The sequence below is a fragment of the Jaculus jaculus genome, chromosome 15 (assembly GCF_020740685.1).
Source record: "Jaculus jaculus isolate mJacJac1 chromosome 15, mJacJac1.mat.Y.cur, whole genome shotgun sequence".
In the NCBI taxonomy this organism is placed as follows: domain Eukaryota; kingdom Metazoa; phylum Chordata; class Mammalia; order Rodentia; family Dipodidae; genus Jaculus; species Jaculus jaculus.
This window is the reverse complement of record NC_059116.1, coordinates 33,185,288-33,210,526: the sequence shown is the minus strand read 5'-3', so window position 1 is coordinate 33,210,526 and position 25,239 is coordinate 33,185,288. Positions and strand designations below refer to the sequence as shown.

Below are 25,239 nucleotides of genomic sequence, written 5' to 3'. Positions count from 1 at the left end.
GTTCCACCGAAATCGGACCAGTCCGGCTCCAGGACTGAGTGCTGCCTGCAGACTCTTCTGACGCTCGTCCCAGCTTTTGTGTTTGGGTTGGGCCGGGGTAGGTCTTTAGTCTCGCTGGGTCTTGGACCGAGCCCTCTCGGTAGCCTGCCTCCTGCTGGGCGGGGCTTGGCTCTGGTTTCCCCAGGTCATTATCCTTCCTGACCAACAGAGGGCGAGGTTCCCCCGTTGCTTCGGCTCCACTCGCCTGCAAGCTTGCCCTTCATCCTTACTACTCTCACCACCCCTGTCTTCCAGCCACGCACAAACACATGTATTATTCCCTCTTAAATTGCATCTGTGCCTACACTCCCCCAGCTGTTTCCCCAATTTGGGAGAAGCCCCTAGTTAAACTCCACGGCAGGTCTGGGAAGATGGCGCAGTGGTTAAAGGCATTTGCGTGCAAAGCCTGTCCGCCAAGATTCAATCCCAAGCCACAGGGGTAAGAGTCCCCGGCGCACCCCTCCTCCATTCCAGTAAATAAACAAGCAAATTCCAGTACCTAAGGCCAGCCCTGCACCCCCTTGTTTCCTCTGCCTTGACCTCCCAAGGTGGACTAGGGTGTGTCCCCAGCTCTGGATGTGGGGCCAATGAGAGATGGGTAGAGGGTCTCCAGGTCCCCCAGCCCAACAGGAAACTGTGGACAGACACACAGCCTTTATTCTTTTCTGCAAGGGTGGTGGGAGGCCGAGCAGTCAGGAAGGGTGGGTTTGCAGACAGGTCCTAGGTTGATGGTCGGCAGCGTTTCCACAGGGAGTAGACGAGGAACCCCAACACGAGCAGCCCCAGCACCAAGCTGCCAATCCACAGGGCAACAGGCGGCCCAACCATCTCAGGGGCTGAAGCTGGAAGAGCAGGAGGAAGGACAGTGAGGAACCCTGACTCCTGTAGACCCACAGAGCTTCTGCACTGATTAGGGCCCTAGCTCTGGCAAACTTCTGAAATGTTCACAGGACCTTAGAGTTTGTGAAGTGGCTACTGGACTGGAAAGAAAAGAGCCATCTCACACATCTGCTTTGCACCTCAAGACTTAGTGTGAAAAATTCAGAGTAGATTAAAAAGAAAAGAATGGGAAGCTGAGCGTGCACAAGACTTGAATCCCAGCACTCAGGAGGCAGAGGTAGGAGGATTGCTGTGAGTTCAAGGCCAACTTGAGGCTACAGAGTAAGTTCCAGGTCAGCCTGGGCTAGAGTGAAAACCTACCTTGAAAAAAAAAGTGCACCACTATGCCTGTCTCTAAATCTAACATATTTTTAACCTTTAATTTTTTTATTTATTTGAGGGAGAGGGGCGTGTGGGAGAATGGGCACGCCAGGGCCTCCAGCCACTGCAAACAAACTCCAGATGCATGTGTCATCTTGTGAGACTGGGGTTTATGTGGGTACTGGGGAATGGAACTGGGGTCCTTTGGCTTGCAGGCAAGCACCTTAACCATTTAGCCATCTCTCCAGTTAACCTAATTTTTTCAAATTTTGAGGCAGGATCTCACTCTAGCCAAGGTTGACCTGGCCCTTATTCTGTACCATAGACTGGCTTGGTATTCAGTTATTCTCTGACTTTAGCCTCCCAGTTGCTGGGATTATAGGATTAAAGGTGTAAGTCAACACACTTGACTTTACCTTTAATTTCAGTTACCAAGTTGGCATGGTGGTGCCGATCTATAATCTCATCACTCAGGAAGTGGAGGCAGGAGGATCAGGAGTTTGAGGTCATCCTTGGCTACATAGCAAGTTGCAGGCCAACCTAGGATACATACATGAGACCCTTTATCCTTTCTTTTTCTGTTTTGTTTTTTCTTTTTTTAAAATTTTTTAATTTTTATTAACATTTTCCATGATTATAAAAAAATATCCCATGGCAATTCCCTCCCTCCCCCCCCCCCGACACTTTCCCCTTTCTGTTTTGTTTTTTCGAGGTAGGGTCTCACTCTGGCCCAGGCTGACCTGGAATTCACCATGTAGTCTCCAGGTGGCCTTGAACTTGTGACAATCCTCCTACCTCTAACTTCCGAGTGGTGGGATTAAATAAAGGCGTGCCCCACCACACCTGGTTTGAGACCGTTTTCCAAACAGTATATATTTCTTTCAATTTCTCTATGTGTCTGCACACACACACACACACACACGAAATAATGAACTCCAGTTGCATTGCATTTACCACCTTGTGCATCTGGCTTTATGTGTGTACTGGGGAATTGAACCTTGGTCCTTTGGTTTTGCAGGCAAATGCCTTAAACACTAAGCCCCTTTTCTAGCTCTGTATTCTTTTTTTGCTTGTTTGTTTTTTCTAGCCCAGGCTGGCCTGGAATTCACTATGTAGTCTCAGGGTGGCCTAAAACATACAGGGATCCTCCTACCTCTGCCTCCCGAGCCCTGGGATTAAAGGTGTGCACCACTACACCCGGGTTCTACATTCTTTTTCTGTATTTGTTCTGTGGTCTGTTCTGATCTCTTAGAATCCACCCAGTGTTTTGAATTTTACCTGATCCCTAAAATCTACCCAATACCCACAGCCAGGAAAGCCTACCGAGGCTGGGCAGGGTAGTTTTAAACCTAATTGCCAGGCTGGGGAGATGGCTTAGTGGTTAAGGCGCTTGCCTGCATAGCCAAAGGACCTAGGCTCGATTCTCTAGGACCCATGTAAGCCAGATGCACAAGGTGGCACATGTGTCTGGGTTCGCTTGCAGTGGCTGGAGGCCCTGGCGTGCCCATTCTCTGTCTCTGCTTCTTTCTCTCAAATAAATGAATAAAATGAAAGTAGTTTGAACCTAATTGCCTGTCTCTCCCAAGCCCGCTCCAAGCCCCAGCACTCACGGGATTTTGGGAACACTTGGCCGGGCACATACAGACTGGTCATTTGCCCTCCAGGGTCCAGGCGGCATTGGAACCAACCCTTGGGGATAGAACTGGAGGGTGACACACTCAGCCATGCCTGGGCCCCAGCTTCCCTCTTCTTGTAAGCCTCCAGGCCCCCTGGGGCCACAGTCCAGTGAACAGCCACTCCAGGGCCACAGCGCGCCTCACACACTAGCTCCCAGGTGGTCTTCCTCTCCTGGTGAATCTCTGGGCGGCAAGTCCCAGTGGAGCTCAGAGCCTTGGCACTGAGCGTGGAGTCCTGTTGGGGTGTGGTCAGCAACGTGGGGATGTCCAGGGCTTCTGTGGAGACAGCTTCGGGGGGATCTGAAGACGTTGGGCTCTGGGGCTTCAGGGAGGTCTGACTCTGCAAGACTGGAAACATTGTGGCCATTTTACCTTTATGCTGCCCTAGGCCATTCTCCTTGCATCAGCCTTCTCACGTGGATTCCTGTGTTAGTCCAGAACCTTTTTAAAGTCCCCTCTCTGGACCACCAAATGACATGGGATATTCTAGTGGCTTGGACTGGAAGCTGATGATGTGAACGGAGCACCTACTATATGCCAGGTCACAGGTTGTGTCCACTTAGCCTACACTTATAAAGCACCTAGCTGGTGCTGATGCCATCCCAGCTGCTCAGAAAAGAGGTCCATCTTGGGCTGGAGAGGTGGCTTAGTGGTTAAGGCACTTGCCTGTGAAGTCTAAGGACCCATGTTCAATTCTCCAGATCCCACACAAGCTAGATGCACAAAGGTGAGGCAAGTGCAAGGCTGCACTTGCCCACTAGGTGGTGCAAGTGTCTGGAGTTCGAATACAGTGGCTGGGGCCCTGGTGTGCTAATTCTCTCTCCCCCTCTGTCTCTCTAAATCAATAAATAAAATTTAAGAAAGAAGTTCGTCTTGGCACAGCCAATGATGTGGGGACAGAAAGAGACAGGTGTGGAGCAGGGTGCCATCTCAGAGTAGTCACACACTTACTGTGTTAGCACAAAAGGTCACAGGAGGATGGCCTGAGGCCAACTCCCAGGCTGCCCCACAGAGCGGGCACTATTACCAGTCCTGTTGGGTACGCATAGGTGGGGATTCCTGGTCCAGACTCCAAAGCAGCTGGGCTTGGGCTCACCTGGAAGAGCCTTGCGGTGGGTCAGCTGCAGGCCGGGTAGCTGCATAGTAACTTGGCAGTGGAGGGTACGTGGGGCAGGGGTCTCCAGGATGGGCAAGAGCCAGCGTTGTGTGACTTGGAACAATGGGTCCTCCTCAGCCTCCTGGATCTCCTCCTCTTGCTCTGGCTCCAGGGCTTGGACACCCTCCAGTTCCTGATCCCCCAGGAGCAGGGCAAAGGAGAGCATGTCTGGGTCTGTATGCGAGACATTATGGGCCGTGCAGGACACTTCTTGGTCCTGTCCAGGTACCAGGGACGCAGGCAACGTCACCAGCTCATTCGGGAAGGCTGTGGATACAGGGTGCGGACCCAGGGCTGAGTTCAGAGGCCAGGGCTGGACCTGGCAGAGGCTCTGGGCTCATAGTGAGGTTGGGGCTCTGGGACTTGGGGAACCAGAGATGTAGGGGCGAGGTGTTTGGCCCTGCAGGCTGGGGTTGACTGGGGACAGTGAAGTTTGAGGACCTGGTGAGGTGGTGGGCATTGGGGCTGTGGGCAGCATCGGGGCCTTCAGAGCAGAAAGCACCTGGAGGGGCAGAGCTGTGGATCTCACCATACACAAGGATCTCAACCCGGTGCTGGAAATTTTGATTCCCACAGGTGCCCACGCACACACGTGTGCCTGCGTCTGACAGCTTGGCGCTGCTCACAGAGAGGACGCTGCTGCCTGGGACGGATTGCACGGCGCCTAAGACAGTGTCCAGGCCGCGCCACTGCACCCGGGCTGTGCCCTCTGTGCAGGGCAGGCTGCAGGTGAACTGGCGTGATGCTCCCATGGCCATGGCCACCACAGGCTCAGGGGGATCCACGTGGAGGGGCAGTCCTGGGGGTAGACGCTATGCTAGCCATGTGGAGGGTGACATGGCCCCAGAATCCAGCCCCTCATGTATAGCCAGACCCTTACCCATACCTGACACTGGCTCTTCCCCAACCCCAAGACTCTAGCCTCAGAGGCTATCCTATCCCTAACCTTAGCACTGACCCGATGCCTAGCCTGTGCCTCAGACCCCACCACTAGACTGGAACCCCAGACGTCACCCAGGTCATTGCTTCAGACACAGACCCTGATTCTCACCTGACCCTCACCCAGTCCCCAGACCTCACCGCACCTTGTCAGAAGCAGCCAGAGCCTCTCGAGACGTCCCCACGGCCTCTCCGTTCCCATGGCCTCTCCATCCCCACGCCCTCTCCATCCCCACGCCCTCTCCATCCCCATGCCCTCTCCATCCCCACGCCCTCTCCGTCCCCCCTGGCCTCTCCGTCCCCACGGCCTCTCTGTCCCCATGCCCTCTCCATCCCCATGGCCTCTTCCCTTGGATTCGTCCTCTCTCCATGATTCCCCTCTCCCCTTCTCACCACAGCTCGGCTGGAGGAGCCCTAGGGTCAGCAGGACGGCAAGGCTAAGCTTCATACTTGTTCCCTCTGCCTTCTGTCCGTTGGGGAAGCAGTTTAAATAGCAGTGGCCTCGTGGTGACCCAGCTTCTCCGCCCCCTTCTCTCTGCTCTCTGGGGGGTTTCCCAGCAGGGGGGCTTTCCCAGCCTGTTGAAAACCAGGAGAGGGAGGTCGGGAACAGAATTGGGGTGAGGACCCTAGGACCAGAGTCAGAAGGACCAGGAAGGACTGAGCCTCTTCCAGAGAGGAAGGCTGAGGCTGGAGGTGGGGGTTTCAGTGGGTCAAGAGCATGTGAATCAGACCTCCCCTCCCCCACCACACTGCTTCTCCTGGCTGGCCTCTGCAGAATGGCCTGGGCTGGCTCCTGGCTGGCTGGAATCCCCTGGTGTAATGTGTTTCCGGGTGGTGATTCTTTGGGACTGGCTCCTGCCCACCTGTTTGTGCCCCTCCATCACAAACAGGCAGAACAGCCTCAAGCCTGGGCGGAGAGCTGGTTCCCTACCATGTCCCATGTGAAGACCCAGATCTGGGGTGTATTCTGAGCTCTGAGAGCATCTTCCACAGCTCTGGACTTCATTTCCACCCTCCTCCAAGCCCAGCACGCTGCCTGTTTCCTGACTGGCTCTTCATGGCCTGTCCCTCCCTCAGACCCAGGGTGATGTTGGAGCACCCCCAGACTGTGCTTGGCATAAACAAGGCAAATCCACAACCTTGTGTGACCCATCCCTCTCAGGCGGCCACCGGGCCTTTGCACGGCATTTTCTGTGTCCAGTTTCTAGAGTCCTCCTCCTTCTCTGACTTCCTCAAGCCCTATCCCACTAAGGTCATGCCTGCAGACACCTACAGCCCTTTGGCATTCCACGTGGGAGGGCCTGTGTCTGCTCCCACCGTGACCCCAGACCCCTACACGGCAGACGCAAGGAACAAACTGCACGAGGTGGTGGTGGTCTCTTCTAATCTCAGGTGTGGCCTGTCGGTGCCTCAGTCTCCCTGACTGAGCAGTAGAAGAAAGCAAGCAATCCCTGCCTGACTGGGTTTTCTTAGAAGTGAAAGTGAGAGCCTGGCGTGGTGGCCCACGACTTTAACCCCAGCACTCGGGGGGTGGCAGAGGTAGGAAGATCGCAGTGAGTTCGAGGCCACCCTGAGACTACAGAGTGAATTCCAGGTCAGCCTGGGCTAGAGTGAGACCCTCCCTCGAAAAAACAAAACAAACAAACCAACAAAAAAGGTGAGAGCTGGGCATGGCGACTGCACACGTTTTTAGTCCCAGCACTCTGGAGGCTGACTTAGGAAGATCGCTGTGAGTTTGAGACCAGCCAGGAGTGAGCTCCAGGTCAGAGTGGGTTACAGTGAGACACTGCTTGCAAAAATAAAGCGACAACAAAAAGGACAAGTAGAAAGTGAGGTCGAGAGGGGGCTGCTGGAGCAACGTGAGGAAACAGGCCCACAGAGAGTGGTCCCCATCAGGTGTGTGAAGTCAGGGCTGCTGCTCCCTGGGACCCATCCCCCTGGCGCCCGCATGGTGCCGGAAGCAGCACAGGAAGACAGCTCCAAGGCACAGGCCCTTCCCGGGGAAGCTGGGCCCTTAACCCGGGTGGGGGGCCCCTGGCTTGGTGAATGGGCTGCTTCCTAGCCCCTGACCCGGCTTCCTGCTGCCCTTGAAGGCAGCCCGGGGCAGGTGGGGAGGGGGCTGGCGGGCGCCAGGCTGGCAGGGGCCCTGTAGGCCGGTCCCTGAACTTGGTTCAGAGCCTACCTGAAGGACTGTGGAGTTCATGGTGGGGAAGGGAAGGTGGGCTGGAGCCATGGCTGTGCTATGCCGAGTGTAAATGGCCAGAAGGAAGGACGGATGGGGACAGAGACACAGGGACAGAGAGCAAGAGCGACAGAATGACAGTGACAGAGACAGAGACAGCAACAGAGAGAGAGAGAGTCAGAGAGAGAACAAAGAGATGGAGACAGTTATAGAGAAACAGAGATAGACAGAGACATAGAGGGACAGGGACAATGGGAGAGGATGCCAGAGAGGGCATAGGGACCTGCAATGCTGGCTCGAGGACAGCATGAAAAGCCACCAGAGGTTTTGTGCCCAGCAAGGCAGAGCACCAGCAGAATCTTGAGCTTTATTTCCTGCCACACCTGAGGCCCTCGTCCTCACCCCTGAGAATCCAGCCTGCTTTTCCTGCAGCCCAGGGCCCCCGACCACCCTTCCCGGCATTGTCCTGCTGGGAGGAAGCTCTCCTGGATCTGCTAGGAAGCCTTCTTCCCATAGAGGTCCCGCTCTCTCCACAGACCTGACAGCCTGGCCTTCCTGTCCAAAGCCTGGCAACGAAGGTTCCAGAAGACAGCCCTGCTTCAAAAGGGGCCCTTCTGCATGCCTTTATCTACCTGTCAGTTCTGCTTCTTCACAGCTCCCAGGATCCTAGGTCTGGGGTGTCGGCCGTGGTCTCACGGGCCACGCTGTGGTGGATATCCACGGATTCCCACCTATACCTTCACCATCCATAGCACTAAGGGTTGGGGTCTGAGCCACCCAACCATCCATGGGGGGCATAGCCAACTGTAGTTCACACCGCCCTGGAATCACCTCCGTTGAGCCCCCTTAGCCTGATGGGTGCAGTGATGCTAAAGGCCCCATGGTGAAGGGATGAATAAACCACAGGAAATGTCTTTTTCTTCAGAACCAGGCATAATAGCTGGGTGTTGTGGCGTACACCTTTAGTCCTAGCACTCTAGAGGCAGAGGTAGGAGGATTGCTGTGAGTTCGAGGCTGGCCTGAGACTACATAGTGAATTCCAGGTCAGCCTGGGCTAGAGCGTGACCCTGCCTAAAAAAAAAACAAAAACAAAAATAAAAACAAACAAATAAAAAAAAACAACAAGCAAAACAAGCATAATCTGGCAAAATGAGGTGGATAGTGGTCGTTTCAGTTTTCACACTGCCCACTGGCTGCCATCTGAAGAGAGGGCAGGGGAGGAGGCCCACCTGCCAGGCTTTGGAGGTCATGAAATTCCAGACCTCACTAGCCATGGAGGCTCTGGGTGCTGAGGGACCCATTGAGGCCTCAGGGGACCCCTGTTAGGGGTAGGTGTGGCTCTGTTATAAGAGTCAGGGTGGCTCATGTGGGTCTCTACATCAAGGATCAGGTTGCTAAGGCTGGGGCTCTGTTGCTAGGGGCTGAGGTCACATGACCAAGGCTGGGGTCCTGTTGCTAGGGCTTGGACCAGGTTGCCAAGCCTGAGGCTCCATTGCTAAGACTGGGGTCCTGTTGCTATGGATGTGAAGTTATGGCAAGGTTGCTAGGCAGCAGGCCTTGTCACCAGAATGGAGTCATGTGTTGGGGCCTGGTCTCACTGCTCTGCTTGAGATGTTGTTGGGGAATTTCAGTGCTTTATTTTAATAAATAAATAAATAATAATAATAATTACGATTTTTTATTTATCTGAGAAACAGAGAGTGAGCGTGGGCATGCCAGGGCCTTTTAACCCTGCAAACTCCAGACACAGGCACCATCTTGTGTGTCTGGCTTTATGTGGGTATTGGGGAGCAAAGAGGGGCCATCACGCTTTACAAACAAGCACCTTTAACCATGGAGCCATCTTTCCACTCCCTTGATGCGGGGCTCCTTCCCGGTCAGGTAGTGCCGAGGGAAGGACCAGGCCTGATGGTTCCTCCCTAGGGGTTGCGGGGATGATGAGCGTCAGACGACTCAGAAACCTCTCCTGGCCACCGGGGAAAAACCACACTGAGTCGGGAGTCTTTTCAATGCAGGAACTCGCAGAAACCACTCGCTTTATTACTCTGAGCAGTTGCCTATATCATGTTGGGGACGAAGGTGGGGATTTTAGGATGGGCAAACAGGTAAGGGCCAATAGTAAACTTTAACTATTGAAATGGTAATTACAAGTGCCACGTGGAAGTGGCAGGTCAGAAGCCATTAGGCATCCTGCTGAGTCCTAGCTGGCCAGAGACAGGTCGCCAAACCTTAGCTAGGCTCGGGAAGTTCCACTAGATCTCACTCCTGGGCCTTTCAGAGCCCAACACCTTGGTACTACTATTTTTGAGACAGTGTCTCATTGTATAGCTCAGGCTGTCCTGAAACTTACTATGTAGCCCAGGCTGTCGTCAAGTTCTGAATCCTGTCTCAGCCTCACAACCACTGGGATTACAGGTGTGCATCACCACACCTGGCCAGTGCTTTACCTAATGTCCTCAGAGTGGTTCTGGGAATGGCAGAGCCGTGCTGGAGGCGAGGGGCCTTTTGAGGTGATGGTTTAGTGGCAAATGCCTTGAGGTCTGAAATCAGAGAGCAATTACTAGCAAATACACACGTATTGACTGGCTACAGAGAACCAAGCACTGTTCTAGGTGTCAAGAAGACAGCGGGGCAGAGAGCACACAGACCTTACCTCAAAGAGCTTATGTTCCACAGTCACTGCTGGGTGGTGTTGCGGGATGGAACTGAGGGCCCTGTGCGTGCCAGGCAAGAACTCTGCCTCTGACCACGCCCCCAGCCCTCACTGTGGGTTCTAGGCTGTCACTCTACCTCTGACCACGCCCCCAGCCCTCACTGTGGGTTCCAGGCTGTCACTCTACCTCTGACCACGCCCCCAGCCCTCACTGTGGGTTCTAGGCTGTCACTCTACCTCTGACCACGCCCCCAGCCCTCACTGTGGGTTCTAGGCTGTCACTCTACCACTCACCACGCCCCCAGCCTCACTGTGGGTTCTAGGCTGTCACTCTACCTCTGACCACGCCCCCAGTCCTCACTGTGGGTTCCAGACTGTCACTCTACCTCTGACCACGCCCCCAGCCCTCACTGTGGGTTCCAGGCTGTCACTCTACCTCTGACCACGCCCCCAGCCCTCACTGTGGGTTCCAGACTGTCACTCTACCTCTGACCACGCCCCCAGCCCTCACTGTGGGTTCTAGGCTGTCACTCTACCTCTGACCACGCCCCCAGCCCTCACTGTGGGTTCTAGGCTGTCACTCTACCACTGACCACGCCCCCAGCCCTCACTGTGGGTTCTAGGCTGTCACCCTACCTCTGACCACGCCCCCAGCCCTCACTGTGGATTCTAGACTGTCACTCTACCTCTGACCACGCCCCCAGCCCTCACTGTGGGTTCTAGGCTGTCACTCCACCTCTGACCACGCCCCCAGCCTCACTGTGGGTTCCAGGCTGTCACTCTACCTCTGACCACGCCACCAGCCCTCACTGTGGGTTCTAGACTGTCACTCTACCTCTGACCACGCCCCCAGCCCTCACTGTGGGTTCTAGGCTGTCACTCCACCTCTGACCACGCCCCCAGCCCTCACTGTGGGTTCTAGACTGTCACTCTGTCACTGACCACGCCCCCAGCCCTCACTCTGGGTTCTAGGCTGTCACTCTACCACTGACCACGCCCCCAGCCCTCACTGTGGGTTCTAGGCTGTCACTCTGCCACTGACCATGCCCCTAGCCCTCACTGTGGGTTCTAGGCTGTCACTATGCCTCTGATCACACCCCCAGCCCTCACTGTGGGTTCTAGGCTGTCACTATGCCTCTGACTATGCCCCCAGCCTCACTGTGGGTTCTAGGCAGGTGTTTACCACTGACCACGCCTCCAGGCCTGAAGTTTAGGTTCTTTGAGGGGGAACCTGAGCCCTGGGTTACTGTTACTGTGAAGTGCAAAGGTTTGTTGTGTCTCACACCCAAAATCCAAATCACACTTGATTGGTCTTGTTGCTTTGGGGCCTGTGGTGAGACAACATGTCATGGTGGAGCGCACAGAGCAGAGCAAGCTGTTTGCCTCATGGTTAGGTAACAAGACAGTATCTATCATTTCAGCACTCAGGAGGTTGAGACAGGAGTCTCGCCAGGAATAGGAGACCAGCTGGATTACGTAGTGACACCTGGGTGGTTATATTGTCATGGGAACCATGTGGGGTTCGATTGTGTGGACAGAGGAAGGTTGTTCAGATGGGAGGTCAAAATCCTTCAGGTCTGGAAGCCAGGGAGATGCAATGTCAGACGAGCAAGGACATGCCAGGTAGAAGGCACGGCAGGGCTGTGGTGTGAGGCTTCTGGAAGCCACCAGAGACTAGAGGAGGGAGGACTTTGTGGGTACATAGTGCCTGCTAGGACCCCTCTCTAGCCCCCCATATCCTCAGCTCACAGACATTTGCTCATCACGATGTTCGTGTGCTGGACCTGGGCTTAGACACCAGCGGAGCACAAGAAGTGGTCCTGGCCTCACTCCTCAGTGACCCTGGGGGACGGTGACTCTGGGAAGGAAGGGCAGAAACTCAGCAGTTTCTCTGTATCCTCAAAGGAGGGACATGACTCCCTTTGAAGAGTCCTTTGGGATGCAGAGGGTAGGTGGCTGCCCAGCTTCATGACTGAATCAGAGAGCCAGGACATAGGACAGAAACCAGCACCCCCTCACACACACCGGAAGTGGGAGGACAAATCACGGTGGCTTAGAGGTCAGAGCATGGGCTGGCATCTGCAGACACCCAGCTTCCTCTGGTCCTGTTGCCACCATGGGCCAGGGATATAACAGGAGCCCAGCCTCTAGCAGGAGGTGCTTGACTGGCCCTGGATTTTTTTTTTTAATTAACAACTTATATGATTGTAAACAACATCCCATGGTAAAGCCCTCCCTCCATTTTCCCCTTTGGAACTCCATTCTCTATCATATCCCCAACCCCTCTCAATCAGTCTGTCTTTTATTTTCATGACATGATCTTTTCCTCCTATTATGATGGCTTTGTTACACCTTGGGTGCTGGGGAATCTAATTAGGATTTTCAAGCAAGTGCTTTAACTGCTGAGCCATCTCCCTAGCCCAAACCTATACTGTTTTAATCCATTAAGTTATTAATTGTGAGCTGGGTATGGTGGTGCACACTTTTAATCCCAACACCCTGGGGGCCAAGGGTAAGAGGGTCATTGTGAGTTCAAGGCCACTCTGAGATTACATAGTGAATTCCAGGTCAACTTGGGTTACAGCGAGAGTCTACCTCAAAAAACCAAAAAAGAAAAGAAAAGAAAAGAAAAAAAAAAAGCTGGGTGTGGGGCACACACCTTTAATCCCAGCACTTGGGAGGCAGAGGTAGTAGGATCACTGTGAGTTCAAGGCCACTGTGAGAGTATGTAGTGAATTCCAGGTCAGCCTGGGCTAGAACAAGACCCTACCTCAAAAAAAAAAAAAAAAAAGAAAAAGAAAAAGAAAAAGAAAAGAGGGGTGAAGAGTTGTCTGTGGTTAAGGCACTGGCCTCAAAGCCTAAGGACCCATGTTCAACTCTCCAGATCCCATGTAAGCTAGACTCACAAAGGTGAGGCAAGTGCAAGGTCGTACATGCCCACTAGGTGGCGCAAGCATATAGAGTGCAATTGCAGTGGCTGAGGCCCTGGCATGCCAGTTCTCTTTCTCTCTCGGTCTCTCTTTTTCCCTCTCTAAAATAAATTAAAAAAACTAATTGTGCAAACCATGGTGACAAGCCAGCACATAAAGGTAAGGACAAGGCACAGAGGCAGAGGCAAGTACTGGGGTCTTCAGGGAGGACTGGAAAAGTCTGTGATGCCAAATAAGAAATTATTACAGGGCTGGAGAAGATGGCTTAGCAGTTAAGGCGTTTGCTTGCAAAGCTAAAGGACCCCGGTTTGATTCCCCAGGACTCACGATACACAAGCCAGATACACAAGGAGGCGCATGCATCTGGAATTCGTTTGCAGCGGCTGGAGGCCCTGGCGTACCCATTCTCTCCCTCCCTTCCTCCTTTTTTTCCTCCCTCTCTCTCCCTACATCTCTCTCCCTCTCTCTCTCTTAAATAAATAAAATGTAGTTTTAAAAAAGAAATTATGGGCTGGAGAGATGGCTTAGCGGTTAAGCGCTTGCCTGTGAAGCCTAAGGACCCCGGTTCGAGGCTCGGTTCCCCAGGTCCCACGTTAGCCAGATGCACAAGGGGGCGCACGCATCTGGAGTTCGTTTGCAGAGGCTGGAAGCCCTGGTGCGCCCATTCTCTCTCTCCCTCTATGTGTCTTTCTCTCTATGTCTGTCGCTCTCAAATAAATAAATAAATAAAATTAAAAAAAAAGAAATTATTACAGCTAAAGCATCCTAGTAACACAGGGCAATAGACAAACGCCGTGTCTCTCCTGTCTTCAGCCACCCCACCCTCCACCCCACCGCCCCTTCTCCATCGTTTAGCATCCTCCCGCTGCCCTCCCACAATTCTCCAGCCATCCCCCAGGACCATTCTACCATCCTCCATCATCCTCCACCTCTCCCCCAATGCCGGCACCCTCCCACTACCCTAGATCACCCTCCAGCATCATCCCACTGTCCTCACCCTCCTCCACCGTCTTCTCATCATGTTTTCAGTCCATCTCCGCATCTCTGCCTTCAACTCTCTCCTCCCACCCGGTCCTTCCCACCACGCCTGCTGGTTTAGTGCTGTTCTCATTGAGTCCACCAGAGGGCGCGCGTGAGCTCCCACCGCAGAGTGGAAGCGCCGGGTTCGGGGGTTCGCCGCAGCGAAGGCTCCCTTGCCTACGATTCACAGCACGCCACAGGCCTTGTGTGACCTGCCCTGTCCTCTCCCGGCTCCCTCTTACCCCAGCCCTGTGCGCACACTTCATTTCTTCAGCACTGAAGGCTGAAGTCTTGCCTTAGGGCCTCCACTTGCTTCCTTTCCCAGTCACAATGGAGACAGGGACGCCCAAGGGTGGATGGAGTCCTGGCTTCCTGTACTTCATGGCTGTCTGGATGGACTAGGCCTGGGGACCGGCCTTGGATGAGGCTCAGGGAGCTAACTCCTCCGGCCCTGCCCTCCCACAATTCTCCAGCCATCCCCCAGGACCATTCTAGCATCCTCCATCATCCTCCACCTCTCCCCCAATGCCGGCACCCTCCCACTACCCTAGATCACCCTCCAGCATCATCCCACTGTCCTCACCCTCCTCCACCGTCTTCTCATCATGTTTTCAGTCCATGCTCTCTGCTGACAAGTTCCTGAGGACTTGATACTCATACCTCCTTGAGCTTCCGTTTCCTCCGTCTGTGACCAGAGAAGAAGGCGTTGGACAAAATGTGGTGCTGTGACAACTGTGATGGTGCCTGCAGAATGCTGTGTGGCAGGGGACTGCAAATGATCCTACTCGACAAGGGAAGACCAGTGAATGTGGGGTCCATGATGATGTCACATTAGTTAATTAATTAATTAATATTATTATTTTGTTTTTTCGAGGTAGGGTCTCACTCTGGCCCAGGCTGCCCTGGAATTCACTATGGAGTCTCAGGGTGGCCTCGAATTCTCGGCAATCCTCCCACCCCTGCCTCCCAAGTGCTGGAATTAAAAGGGTGTGCCACCACACCTGGCCTTAATTTATTTTTTCAAAATAAAAAAAAAATGGGGGCTGAAGAGATGGCTTAGAGGTTAAGGCGGTTGTCTGCATAGCCAAAGGACCCAGGTTTGATTCCCCAGTACCCATGTAAGCCAGATGCACAAGGTAGCACATGTGTCTGGAGTTTGCAGCAGCTTAAGGGTCTGGTGTGCTCTCTCTTTCTCTCTCTCTCTCTCCATCTTTCTCTCTTAAATAAATAAATAAATAAATAAATAAATAAATAAATAAAAAATCTTTAAGAAATTGCCAGGCTTGGTGGTGCATGCCTTTAATCCCAGCACTCGGGAGGCTGAGGTAGGAAGATTGCTGTGAATTCAAAGTCACCCTAAGACTACATAGTGAATTCCAGGTAAGCCTGGACTAGAGAAAGACCCAACCTTGAAGCCAAGCAAACAAAAATATAGGGCTGGAAAGATTGCTTAGTGGTTAAGGCACTTGCTTACAATGACTAATGATCTGGGTTCTATTGCCCAGTACCCACATAAAACCAGATGCACAAGGTAGGGCATGTGTCTGGAGTTCATTTACAGTGGCTAGAGGCCCAGGCACACCCATTCTCATTCTCTCTTTCTCTGTATCTCTCTGCTTGCAAATAAATAAATAACACACACACACACACTCACACATACACAGGTTTGGAGAGATGGCTTAGTGGTTAAGGCACTTGTTAGCAAAGCCAAAGAACGCAGGTTTGATTTCCCTGTACCCATGTAAAGCCAAAGCACAAGGTGGCACATGCATCTGGATTTCCTTTGCAGTGGTTAGAGGCCCTGGCATGCCCATTCTCTCTCTCTCTCTCTGCTTTTTTTCCTCTCATTCAAGTAAATAAATAAAATATTTTAGAAAGTACATATATATATGTGTGTACATATATATATAAGTATGCATATTTTATATATATATGGCTAGAAAGAGCTCAACAGTTAAGGCACTTGCCTGCAAAGCCTAATGACCTGAGTTCAATTCCTCAGTACCCTTGTAGGATCAGATGCACAAAGTGGGCACAGGCATCTGGAATCCATTTGCAGTGGCTGGAGGCCCTGTCATGCCCACTCTCTCTCTCTGTCTCTCTTCTATCTCTCTCTGCTTGCAAATAAATAAAAATATTTTTAAAAAGGCTAGAGAAGCTGGGCATGGTGGTGTACACCTTTAATCCCAGCAAGCACTCGGGAAGCAGAGGTAGGATCACCATGAGCTCGAGGCCACCCTGAGACTCCATAGTGAATTCCAGGTCAGCCTGGACTAGAGTGAGACCCTACCTAGAAAAACAAAAACAAAACAAAAGAAAAAGGTGTGCTCCATCACGCCCTGCACATATGCCTTGTTCTTGCTTAGCTTGTGTAGAGAACTTTTTTGTTTCAAATTTAATATTTTTGTTTATTTCCTTGAGAAAGAGGGGGGGGAGAGGGAGTGCTCCAGGGCCTCTAGCCACTGCAGGTGAACTCCAGATGCATGCATCACCTTTTGCATTTGGTTTATGTGAATACTGGGCAATCAAACCTGGGTCCTTAGGTTTTGATACAGGAAACTAAGACACACAGAACTGGCACCGACAAATGAGTGGAGAATCAGTTTATTTTCACACCAGCATGGTCCCAGAGGAATCTCTTGCAAAGCCTGGACCCTGAGCTCTGATGGCTCGGAGTTTATATACCTTATCTTGGGCTAATCACTATTGTTAGTTCTCAGAGCTCAGAGCCCTGGCCTAATGCCAGAGACTTTGAGTCTGCGATAGGTAAAGTTTTACAGAAACAGAGAAAAAAATGGTTGACTAGTGAGCAGATGTCTGTAGGTGAGCTATGGAGATAAAAAGAAGCAAAAGCTCATTTACAATAAGGGCTTCAATACAGCTCATGGTCTTGAAACAGTACAAAAACTTTAGTGTCAGCACAAAACAATATGTAGTACAGGACATAATTAATACAAAAGTCTATGCAGGGCCTGGAGAGATGGCTTAATAATTAACGTGCTTGCTGGCAAAGCCAATGGACCCAGGTTTGTTTCCCCAGGACCCACGTAAAGCCAGATGTGCAAGGTGGCGCATGCATCTAGAGTTCATTTGCAGTAGCTGGAGGCCCTGGTGTGCCCATTTCTCTCTCTCAAATAAATAAGTAAATAAAAACTAAGCGGCTTTATGGGCTGGAGAGATGGCTTAGCAGTTAAGTTCTTGTCTGTGAAGCCTAAGGACCCTGGTTCGAGGCTTGATTCCTCAGTACCCATGTAAGCCATGTACACAAGGTAGTGTATGCATCTGGAGTTTGTTTGCAGTGGCCGGAGAGCCTGGTGTGCCCATTATCTCTCTCTCAAATAATATAAGCAAATAAAATTAAAAAAAAAAATTTAAGCTGGGTGTGGTGGCGCATGCCTTTAATCCCAGCACTCAGGAGGCAGAGGCAGGAGGATCGCCATGAGTTTGAGGCCACTCTGAGAATATAGAGTGAATTCCAAGTCAGCCTAGACTAAAGGGAGACCCTACTTCAAATTTTTTTTTTTAAAATTATTTATTTATTTATTTATTTGAGAGCAACAGACACAGAGAGAAAGACACATAGAGGGAGAGAGAGAGAATGGGCACGCCAGGGCTTCCAGCCTCTGCAAACGAACTCCAGATGCGTGCGCCCCCTTGTGCATCTGGCTAACGTGGGACCTGGGGAACCGAGCCTCGAACCGGGGTCCTTAGGCTTTTCAGGCAAGTGCTTAACCGCTAAGCCATCTCTCCAGCCCTCAAATTTTTTTTTTAACTCTGTGTAGTTCAAGACATAACTTTGGGTTTGGGAGCTTCTAAATTTTCCTTCATCCAATTTCCACCTCAGCTTCACAGGCAAGCACCTTAATACCTAAGCCGTCTCTCCAGTCCTCCAATTTATTGATTGATTAATTGTGTGTGTGTGTGTGTATGCACATGTGCCAGGGGACAACCTCAGGTGTCATTTCTTAGGAATGCTACTGTATTAGTCAGGGTTCTCTAGAGGAACAGAATTACTAGAATGAATTATTTTAAAAAGGGAATTTATTGGATTATCTTACAGTAGTCCAATAGCAGTTGCAGGCCCGAGAATCACGAACCTGGTAGCTGCTCAGTCCACGTGTCCAGATACCTCAGCAGTCCCGACCGGCACTGCAGATGGTGCCGGAAAGCCTGGAGGCTTCCTGGGGAGCCGCTGGGTTTCGATCCACGTGGATCTTCAGTTGATGTTGGTCTTTAATCAGTAGTCCAATAGCAGTTGCAGGCCCAAGAATCACCGAACCTGGTAGCTGCTCAGTCCACGCTAGAAGGTAGGGAGCAGCTCCGGCAGCCAAGTGGAAGGAAGGAAGGAAAAGGGAACTCTTCTGCCCAGAGCTTCCTTATATCAAGTCCCTCTCTGAGCGGGGCCGCCCACTCTGGGGGAAGGGCTCACCCTGGGAGAAAGACCTCCTCCTTTAGTTGATCCTTCCTAGAAGCAGCCTGTGGATTACTAAACAGATCAAGTTGACAACACCTTAACTATCACAGCTACCCACCCCTTTTTAGGTCAGTGTCTCTCTGAACCTGGAGCTCACCACTTAGGCTAGACTGGCTGGTCAAAGAAGCCAGGGACTCTCCTGTCTGCACCTCTGCAGGGCTGGAGATGGACGCATTGCATAGTACATGCTGTCATGCCTGGCATTGCTTTTGTCTGTTTTTTAGTTTCCGAGGTAGGGTCTCACTCTGGCCCAGGCTGACCTGGAATTCACTATGTAGTCTCAGCGTGGCCTTGAACTCACGGCAGTCTTCCTACCACTCACTCCCAAGTGCTGGGGATTAAAGTTGTGCGCCACCATGCCCGGCTCTGGCATTATTTTATGGTGTGTGTGTGTGTGTGTGTGTGTGTGTGTGTGTGTGTAGACCAGAGGTTGATGTTGGGTGCCTTCCTCAATCATTCTCCACTTTATTTGCTAAGGCAGAGTCTCTCACTTGAGCCCAGACCTTGAAGATTCAGCTAGTCTACCTAGACAGCTCCCCTGGGGAATCCCACCTCCGCCTGTTGAGAGCTGGGATTACTGCCCACCTGGTATTTATGTGACTGCTAGGGACCTGAACTCAGGCCCTCACGCCCAGCTCCCAGCTCCATACCTGGCATTTTATTATATGGGTTCTGAGGACTGAACTCGGGTCCCTGAGCCGTGAGGTAAACATCTCACAGACTGAGCCGTCTGCCTGCCAGGTTGCTCTTTTTTTTTTCTTGAGGCAAGCCCAACAGACTGACCTCTTTCTTTTGAAAAAGATTTTATTTTTATTTACTTATTAGAGACACAGAGAGAGAGAGGGGGGGAGGGAGAGAATGGGCACACCAGGGCCTCTAGCTACTGCAAATGAACTCCAGATGCATGTGCCACCATGTGCATTTGGCTTACATGGGCCCTGGAGAATTGAACCTGGCTCCTTAGGCTTCACAGGCAAGCACCTTAACTGCTAAGCCATCTCTCCAGCCCCCCTTTTTTTAAATATGAGTGAGAGAGAAAGACAGGGAATGAATATTGGTGCACCAGGGCATCCAGCCACTGCAGTCAAACTCCAGATGTGTGCAGCCCCCTGTGCACACGTGTGGCCTTGCACACTTGTGTCACTGGGCATCTGGCTTACGTGGGCCCTGGAGAATTGAACATGAGTGTTTAGGCTTTGTAGGCAAGCGCCTTAACCGCTAAGCCATCTCTCCAGCCCCAGGCTTGCTCTTTAGAAGCAGCAGTTCTGGGGGCTGAGGCTGTTGTCCCTATTCCTATAGTGTTCTGGGTCATGAATTTTTCTCTCTTTTTTTTTTAGTAGCCCAGGTTGGCACTGAACCCACCATGCAGTAGAGGATGACCTTGGATTCCTGAGTCTTTTGCCTCCACCTCCTGAGTGCTGAGATGACAGATGGGTGTCACCAGGCCTAGTTTATGCGGCGCTAGGGACGGAACCAGGGAAAGGTGTGTCATTCCAATATATTGGCAAGTCGCGGCAGAGGATCAGAATTCAAGGTCATCCTCAGCTATACAGCGAGTTTGAAGTCAGCCTGGAATACACGAGAGTCTTTCCTAGCCCCTGCCTCAGGGCCTTTGCGCAGCATGCCAGGATAGCACATGTTCCCTCATTAGGTTCCCGTGCTCATGGCTCATTGTGTTTTCCCTACCAAGCACATCAGCCCCTTGCCTGTGAACTCCTGTCCCATCCCTAGTGCCCCAAACAGAGCTTGTGCACAGCAGGTGCTCAGTACACTTGCTGGAGGGATGAAGTAAGGGAGGAATCAGTGAGGCGGGTCAGGACTGTGTGGTGCGTGACTGTGGTCTGCTGTGGAAACGCCCCTCCCCAGCGCCTTGGCCTCCCATCCCTACCGCTGCTGTGGGTGTCGTGTTGTGAGCCCCGTCTCCCTGGGGCCTGCTCTGGCCCCATGGCCCAGCTTGGCCAGCTCCCCGGAGACCTGCTCTGCTGACATCAGATTCTTTCCTGGACCATCCAGACACCTGGCAGATACTTGATCTCGGCTCCACTTCCAGGCCAGCGTCCGGCCGACCAGCCTGGCTTGGGCCCCGGGGCTCCGAGATCCTTGCTCAGGGACAAGGCTTCGTCTGTGCCTGTGGCAGGAGGGTGTGGTGAGGCCCGGGCTCTGCCAGCACCTGCCGGGCTGTGAGGATTGGGTCCAGTGCCTGGCCAGTCGAGGCTTAGCCGTAGGGCCGAGGAGGAGCCGGCAGCAGACTCTTACCTGCTGGCCATGGGGACCCTGGGCTGTGACCTCCAGACAAGGTCGGCTACGGTGCCCCTGGCCCAACGGGTGGCCGAGGGCCACATTCCAGAGACAGGGCTGAGGAAGTCCTGTGGGATGGCTGCTCTGGAAAACGGTGGGTGCTGGCCTGGGGGAGGGCCCCTCCTGTCCCCCCCCTTCTGGAATGTTCTGGAACTCAGCAGGAGGCAGGTCCTCCCCACAGCATGGGCCCTGCACACATGTCCTTGCACGGGGCTGTGTTCCCTGGGTGGTAGCTTCTCAGGGAGGGAGGGCCCTGGAGTGCGGGGCGCACAGCGGCACAGAGGGAGGTGCCGGGGGTGGGTGGCAGCGGCGGCGGGGGGCTCAGGAGGAGCAACTTCAGCGTGGCGTCCAGGCTGCAGCCTTTGCCTCAGTTTCCCCACCTGTGACACACTGTTTCCCGGGGACTGGCTTCAGTCTGCACCAGTGATGGTCTCTCTGGCCCAGCCTCCGTTTCTCCCCAATGACTTTCTCTTTGGCCCCAGTTTCGGTTCCTAAGTGCCCCTCACCCCCATCATCCCCTATGACGGTCTCTAGCTGGCCTCTTCTCCCCAGCTCTGATTCATGACTGGCACACAATCCAGGTGTTACTTGGTCCTCCTGGGTAGGTGGGCCCTGGGTAGAGCTCCTTCCTGGCCTCTCAGGGTTGCCAGCCTCCAGCCCTGACCTGGTCCCTGGGTCACAGGCTCTGGCCCAGGCTTGTACGTTCTCCCCTCCACCGTGGGCTACGTCAACCACGACTGCACCAAGGCAGCGGGGCCCGCCTACTCGCTCGCAAGGAGGCCCAGCGAAGGTAAGGATAGCTGGGAGTGCGGGGGGGGGGGGGGCTCCTTGAGCCTCTAGTATCCCCCTGGAGCAAATCACCCTTCAGATCCAGGCCCCAGGGTGAGTGAGGCAGGAAGAAGGTTGGGCTGTCTCTCACTTGTTTTGTGAGTTCTGGCCAGTTGCTGCCACCCTCTGGTCCTTCCCCCACCCCCAGGGTCTCACTCTAGCTCAGGCCGACAGAATTCACTATGGAGTCTCAGGGTGGCCTCGAACTCTCGGCAATCCACTTACCTCCGCCTCCCAAGTGCCGGGATTAAAGGAGCGCACCCCCACCCCGCTACCTTTATTATGTTTTTTTTTTTGTTTGTTTGTTTTTTAAGTTTTTTGAGGTAGGGTCTCGCTGTAGCCCAGGCTGACCTGGAATTCACTATGTAGTCTCAGTCTGGCCTCAAACTCACTGGGATCCTCCTAACTCCACCTCCTGAGTGCTGGGATTAAAGGCGTGTGCCAGCATGCCTGGCTTTTTTTTTTTTTTTTTTTTTTTTTTACTGATTTGCATAGGGGCGGTGTGGGTGTGTGCGGAGAATGGGCCCATCAGAGTCTCAGCTGCTGCAAAGGAACTCCAAGTATGCACCACTTTGTACATCTGGCTTTATGTGGGTGCTAGGGAATCAGATCTGGGTCTTCAGGCTTTGCGGGCAAGTGCCTTAATGGCTGAGCCATCTCTCTATCCCTGTGTTTTTTTTTTTTTTTAATATTTTATTTATTCATTTGAGAGTGACAGACACAGAGAGAAAGACAGATAGAGGGGGAGAGAGAGAATGGGCGCGCCAGGGCTTCCAGCCTCTGCAAACGAACTCCAGACGCGTGCGCCCCCTTGTGCATCTGGCTAACGTGGGACCTGGGGAACCGAGCCTCAAACCGGGGTCCTTAGGCTTCACAGGCAAGCGCTTAACCGCTAAGCCATCTCTCCAGCCCTCCCTGTGTTTTTTTTTTGAGACAGAGTCTAATGTAACTCAAACTGGTCTTATACTTGTTAAGTGGCCAAGGGTGGCCTAGCACTTTCTAATCCTCCTGCCTCTACTGCCCAAATGTCAGTACAGCCATATCTGGCCTAGATATCAAGATTTTGAGGGGTCAGAAGTGTTGGGTGATTGGGAGTGTGGTCAATGATAGAGCCCCTGCATAGAACCCACAGTGAGGGCTGGGGGCATGGTCAGAGGTAGAGTGACAGCCTAGAACCCACAGTGAGGGCTGGGGGCGTGGTCAGAGGTAGAGTGACAGCCTGGAACCCACAGTGAGAGCTGGGGGCGTGGTCAGAGGTAGAGTGACAGCCTGGAACCCACAGTGAGGACTGGGGGCGTGGTCAGAGGTAGAGTGACAGCCTAGAACCCACAGTGAGGGCTGGGGGCGTGGTCAGAGGTTGATTCCCTGCCTAGTACATATGACACTTGGGTTCCAGCTCCAACACTACAAAATAAAAATAATGGCAACCTAGCCAGGCATGGTGGTACATTGCCTTTAATACCAGCACTCCAAAGCCTCAGGCAGGAGAGTCACTGTGAGTTCTGAGCCAGTCTTGACTACAGAGTGAGTTCCAGGTCAGCCTGGGTGAGAGAGCCCTACCTAGAAAAAAAGCAACCACCCTCTCAAAAAACATGGTGACCCTAGTCATGATTCCAGTGCCCACTTTGTTCCATGAACCACGCTAATGTCAGCATGTTTGTGGGGGTGGCATGCTGCTCAGCCTGTAAGCCCCTGAGGTCCTGCTGGTCCTAACAAGGGGCTTTCTCCGCTCAGGCTCTTCTGGGTGCCTCAGTGCCTCTGTTTGGGACATCCTTCAGGCTATCTGGGGGGCTCTGGGCTGGGCAACGGGTGGGCTCACCTTAGGGGCACCCTTGGGACTCTGGGTCCACTTCTCAGCACCTCTGCAGGACGCCAGCCCTGGGCCTGTCTATTTCCTGGATCCAAAAGTCACCCGCTTTGGCCGCATCTGCCCCCCTGCCTACTCTATGCAGGGCCGGGGTAAGACTCGGGGTGAGTATGCACGAGTGGGACACAAGCATTCGCCTGCAAGGTCTCCTTGTCCTCTCCTCCCCTGAGCCCTCCCAGCTCCGAGAACTTCCTCGGGTTGTTAGATGAGCGATCACTGCTCCGGCGCCCGCGGGCCTTGAGGGGGTCTGCGTGTTTGAGATGACCTGACACCCTGCTCAACTGGGTCTCATCGCCTGACTCCATTCTCAGCTCACGTCATCCATCTACCCGTCCACGGCTAGGGCTAGGGTTAGATGGATCTATCCATCTCCCTGTGCTTCGTGCTGCTGGGGAGGAGTAGCTTAGATGTCCACCTTCTGTGGACTCCCAGCCTGGGAGTGGACTCATGTTCAGGCAGAGTGCCTCCTCAGGGTCTCAGGTCTTCAGAGAAGCCAACCTAGGGTATGAGTAGGGTGTGAGGTGGGGTCTCAGGAAGGGTGGAGGGCTCTGCCCAGGAAGGGTGTGGAGGCAGCAAGGGGCAAGGCTAGGCTGGGTGGTGGCTGGCAGGAGGAAGAGTGGCAGTGGGAAGTAGGCTTGGCTGGCCAGGGGCTGAGTGTGGGAGGCTTGGGAAATAGAACATGCTGGAGACTGGAAGAAGGGAGACTGATGGCTGAATGAGCTCAGGAGCTAGGGTAGGCTGTGGGGCACCATGGAGGGTCTTCGAGCAGGTGAGGCCTCTGTCCTGTGTCAATGGCTTGATCCACTCTCTAGGTCTGGAGGTGACACCGGGCCCTGGGGCCTACAGCCCTGAGAAGGCACCCCCTGTGCGCCAGCGGAACCCCCCAGCCTTCACCCTGGGACCCCGCCTGCCACCCAAGGCCCTGGACACCTCAGCTCCTGCCCCCAATGCCTATACCATGCCACCGCTCTGGGGCTCTCAGGTCTTCACCAAGCGCAGCAGCCCCAGCTACAGCGTGGTGGGCCGCACACCCCCCGCCCGGCCCCCACAGGATCCTGCCGAGATGCCAGGCCCCGGCCAGTACGACAGCCCGGACCCCAATAACTACAGGCAGCGCCGGCCTGCCTTTACCATCCTGGGCCGGCCCAGGGCCCCGCGGCCCCTGGAGGAGACTCCTGGCCCTGGTACACACAGTCCTGAGCAGGTCACCGTGAACCGGGTCAGGGCCCCGGCGTACACCATGGGCATCCGCCACTCCAAGCGGGCGTCTACCATGGCTGCTGCCACCATACCTTGACAGCTGCAGGCCGCAGGCATCAGGGCCCTTCCTGGGGCTTATTTCCTGCATAGGTCAAGGGGTGCTGGCACGGGAGCTGCCTCCTTCCCGTTCTGCAGTCTGAGGTCCTTCCAGGCTACCTGAGCCTCCTGTCCCCTGGGGCCATGACCTGAGGCCTTGGAAAGGGTGCAGGGTGAGTCCTCTTCCAGGGCCCCAGTTTCTTTTCACTGGGTCAGGGCCATGCCAGGCCAGACAGGGAGACGCATTCCTTTTCCTAGCTGGACATGGAGCTAAGTGTCCTAGAACTTGGTGTCCGGACCCACTCGGGTTTCTGCAAATTGAGGTATGCACTGGCCTGGAGGTGGCCCCCCCACCTCAGGCCTCTGCCTGCCCCGACTCCACCTTCTAGAATTGCTTGCCAATAAAGCTGCCGTCAGCACCTACGCCTGAGCACCATCACCCTCTGGTTCAATGTCTCTATTCACACCACGGAAAGCCAGCTCTGCCCTCCAGGGCCAGATCTACAGCTGCGCAACCCCCACGGGGCTCAGGAGGGACCTGACTGGGAACCCAGACTGTATACTTGGTGCAGTCTGCCACTCAGAGACCCTAAGTCGAGCCACATGCACAGGGTGCAGCCCAGCACCCTGAGAACTGCAGCCTGCATGCACACAGCCCCCAGACACCACAAGGCACTCTGG

The 25,239-nt window shown here is 53.6% G+C and overlaps 2 protein-coding genes across 3 annotated transcripts; one reads left to right on the top strand and one right to left on the bottom strand.

The window, feature by feature from the left end:
• Positions 1 to 678: 678 nt before the first annotated feature.
• On the bottom strand, positions 679 to 13,814 carry Madcam1 (mucosal vascular addressin cell adhesion molecule 1). 2 transcript variants are annotated; one of them, XM_045135405.1, is made up of 6 exons: positions 13,773 to 13,814; positions 5,404 to 5,586; positions 4,601 to 4,714; positions 4,012 to 4,338; positions 2,850 to 3,263; positions 679 to 881 (listed from the first exon to the last, which is right to left on the bottom strand). In XM_045135405.1, the coding sequence occupies exons 2-6, from the start codon at positions 5,456 to 5,458 to the stop codon at positions 760 to 762; spliced, it is 1,032 nt and encodes a 343-aa protein (XP_044991340.1). In that variant the 5' UTR covers positions 5,459 to 5,586; positions 13,773 to 13,814; the 3' UTR covers positions 679 to 759. The 2 variants fall into 2 exon arrangements, with proteins under 2 accessions (XP_044991340.1, XP_044991341.1); XM_045135406.1 differs by lacking the exon at positions 4,601 to 4,714.
• A 6,720-nt stretch (positions 13,815 to 20,534) lies between these two features.
• Odf3l2 (outer dense fiber of sperm tails 3 like 2) lies at positions 20,535 to 24,559 on the top strand. Its single transcript, XM_004654673.2, has 4 exons — positions 20,535 to 20,661; positions 21,250 to 21,357; positions 23,253 to 23,366; positions 24,075 to 24,559. Exons 1-4 carry the CDS (start codon positions 20,535 to 20,537, stop codon positions 24,557 to 24,559), a joined length of 834 nt encoding a protein of 277 aa, XP_004654730.1.
• Positions 24,560 to 25,239: the final 680 nt, after the last annotated feature.

Coding starts and splice junctions, on each gene's coding strand:
- Madcam1 (XM_045135405.1), bottom strand. CDS start 5,458: ATGAAGCTTAGCCTTGCCGTCCTGCTGACCCTAGGGCTCCTCCAGCCG. Junction 4,715..5,403: donor GCTCCTCCAGCCGAGCTGTG/GTGAGAAGGGGA, acceptor AATCCGTCCCAG/GCAGCAGCGTCCTCTCTGTG. Junction 3,264..4,011: donor CCACCGCAAGGCTCTTCCAG/GTGAGCCCAAGC, acceptor CAATGTTTCCAG/TCTTGCAGAGTCAGACCTCC.
- Odf3l2 (XM_004654673.2), top strand. CDS start 20,535: ATGGGGACCCTGGGCTGTGACCTCCAGACAAGGTCGGCTACGGTGCCC. Junction 20,662..21,249: donor GATGGCTGCTCTGGAAAACG/GTGGGTGCTGGC, acceptor CCTGGGTCACAG/GCTCTGGCCCAGGCTTGTAC. Junction 23,367..24,074: donor GGGCCGGGGTAAGACTCGGG/GTGAGTATGCAC, acceptor TCCACTCTCTAG/GTCTGGAGGTGACACCGGGC.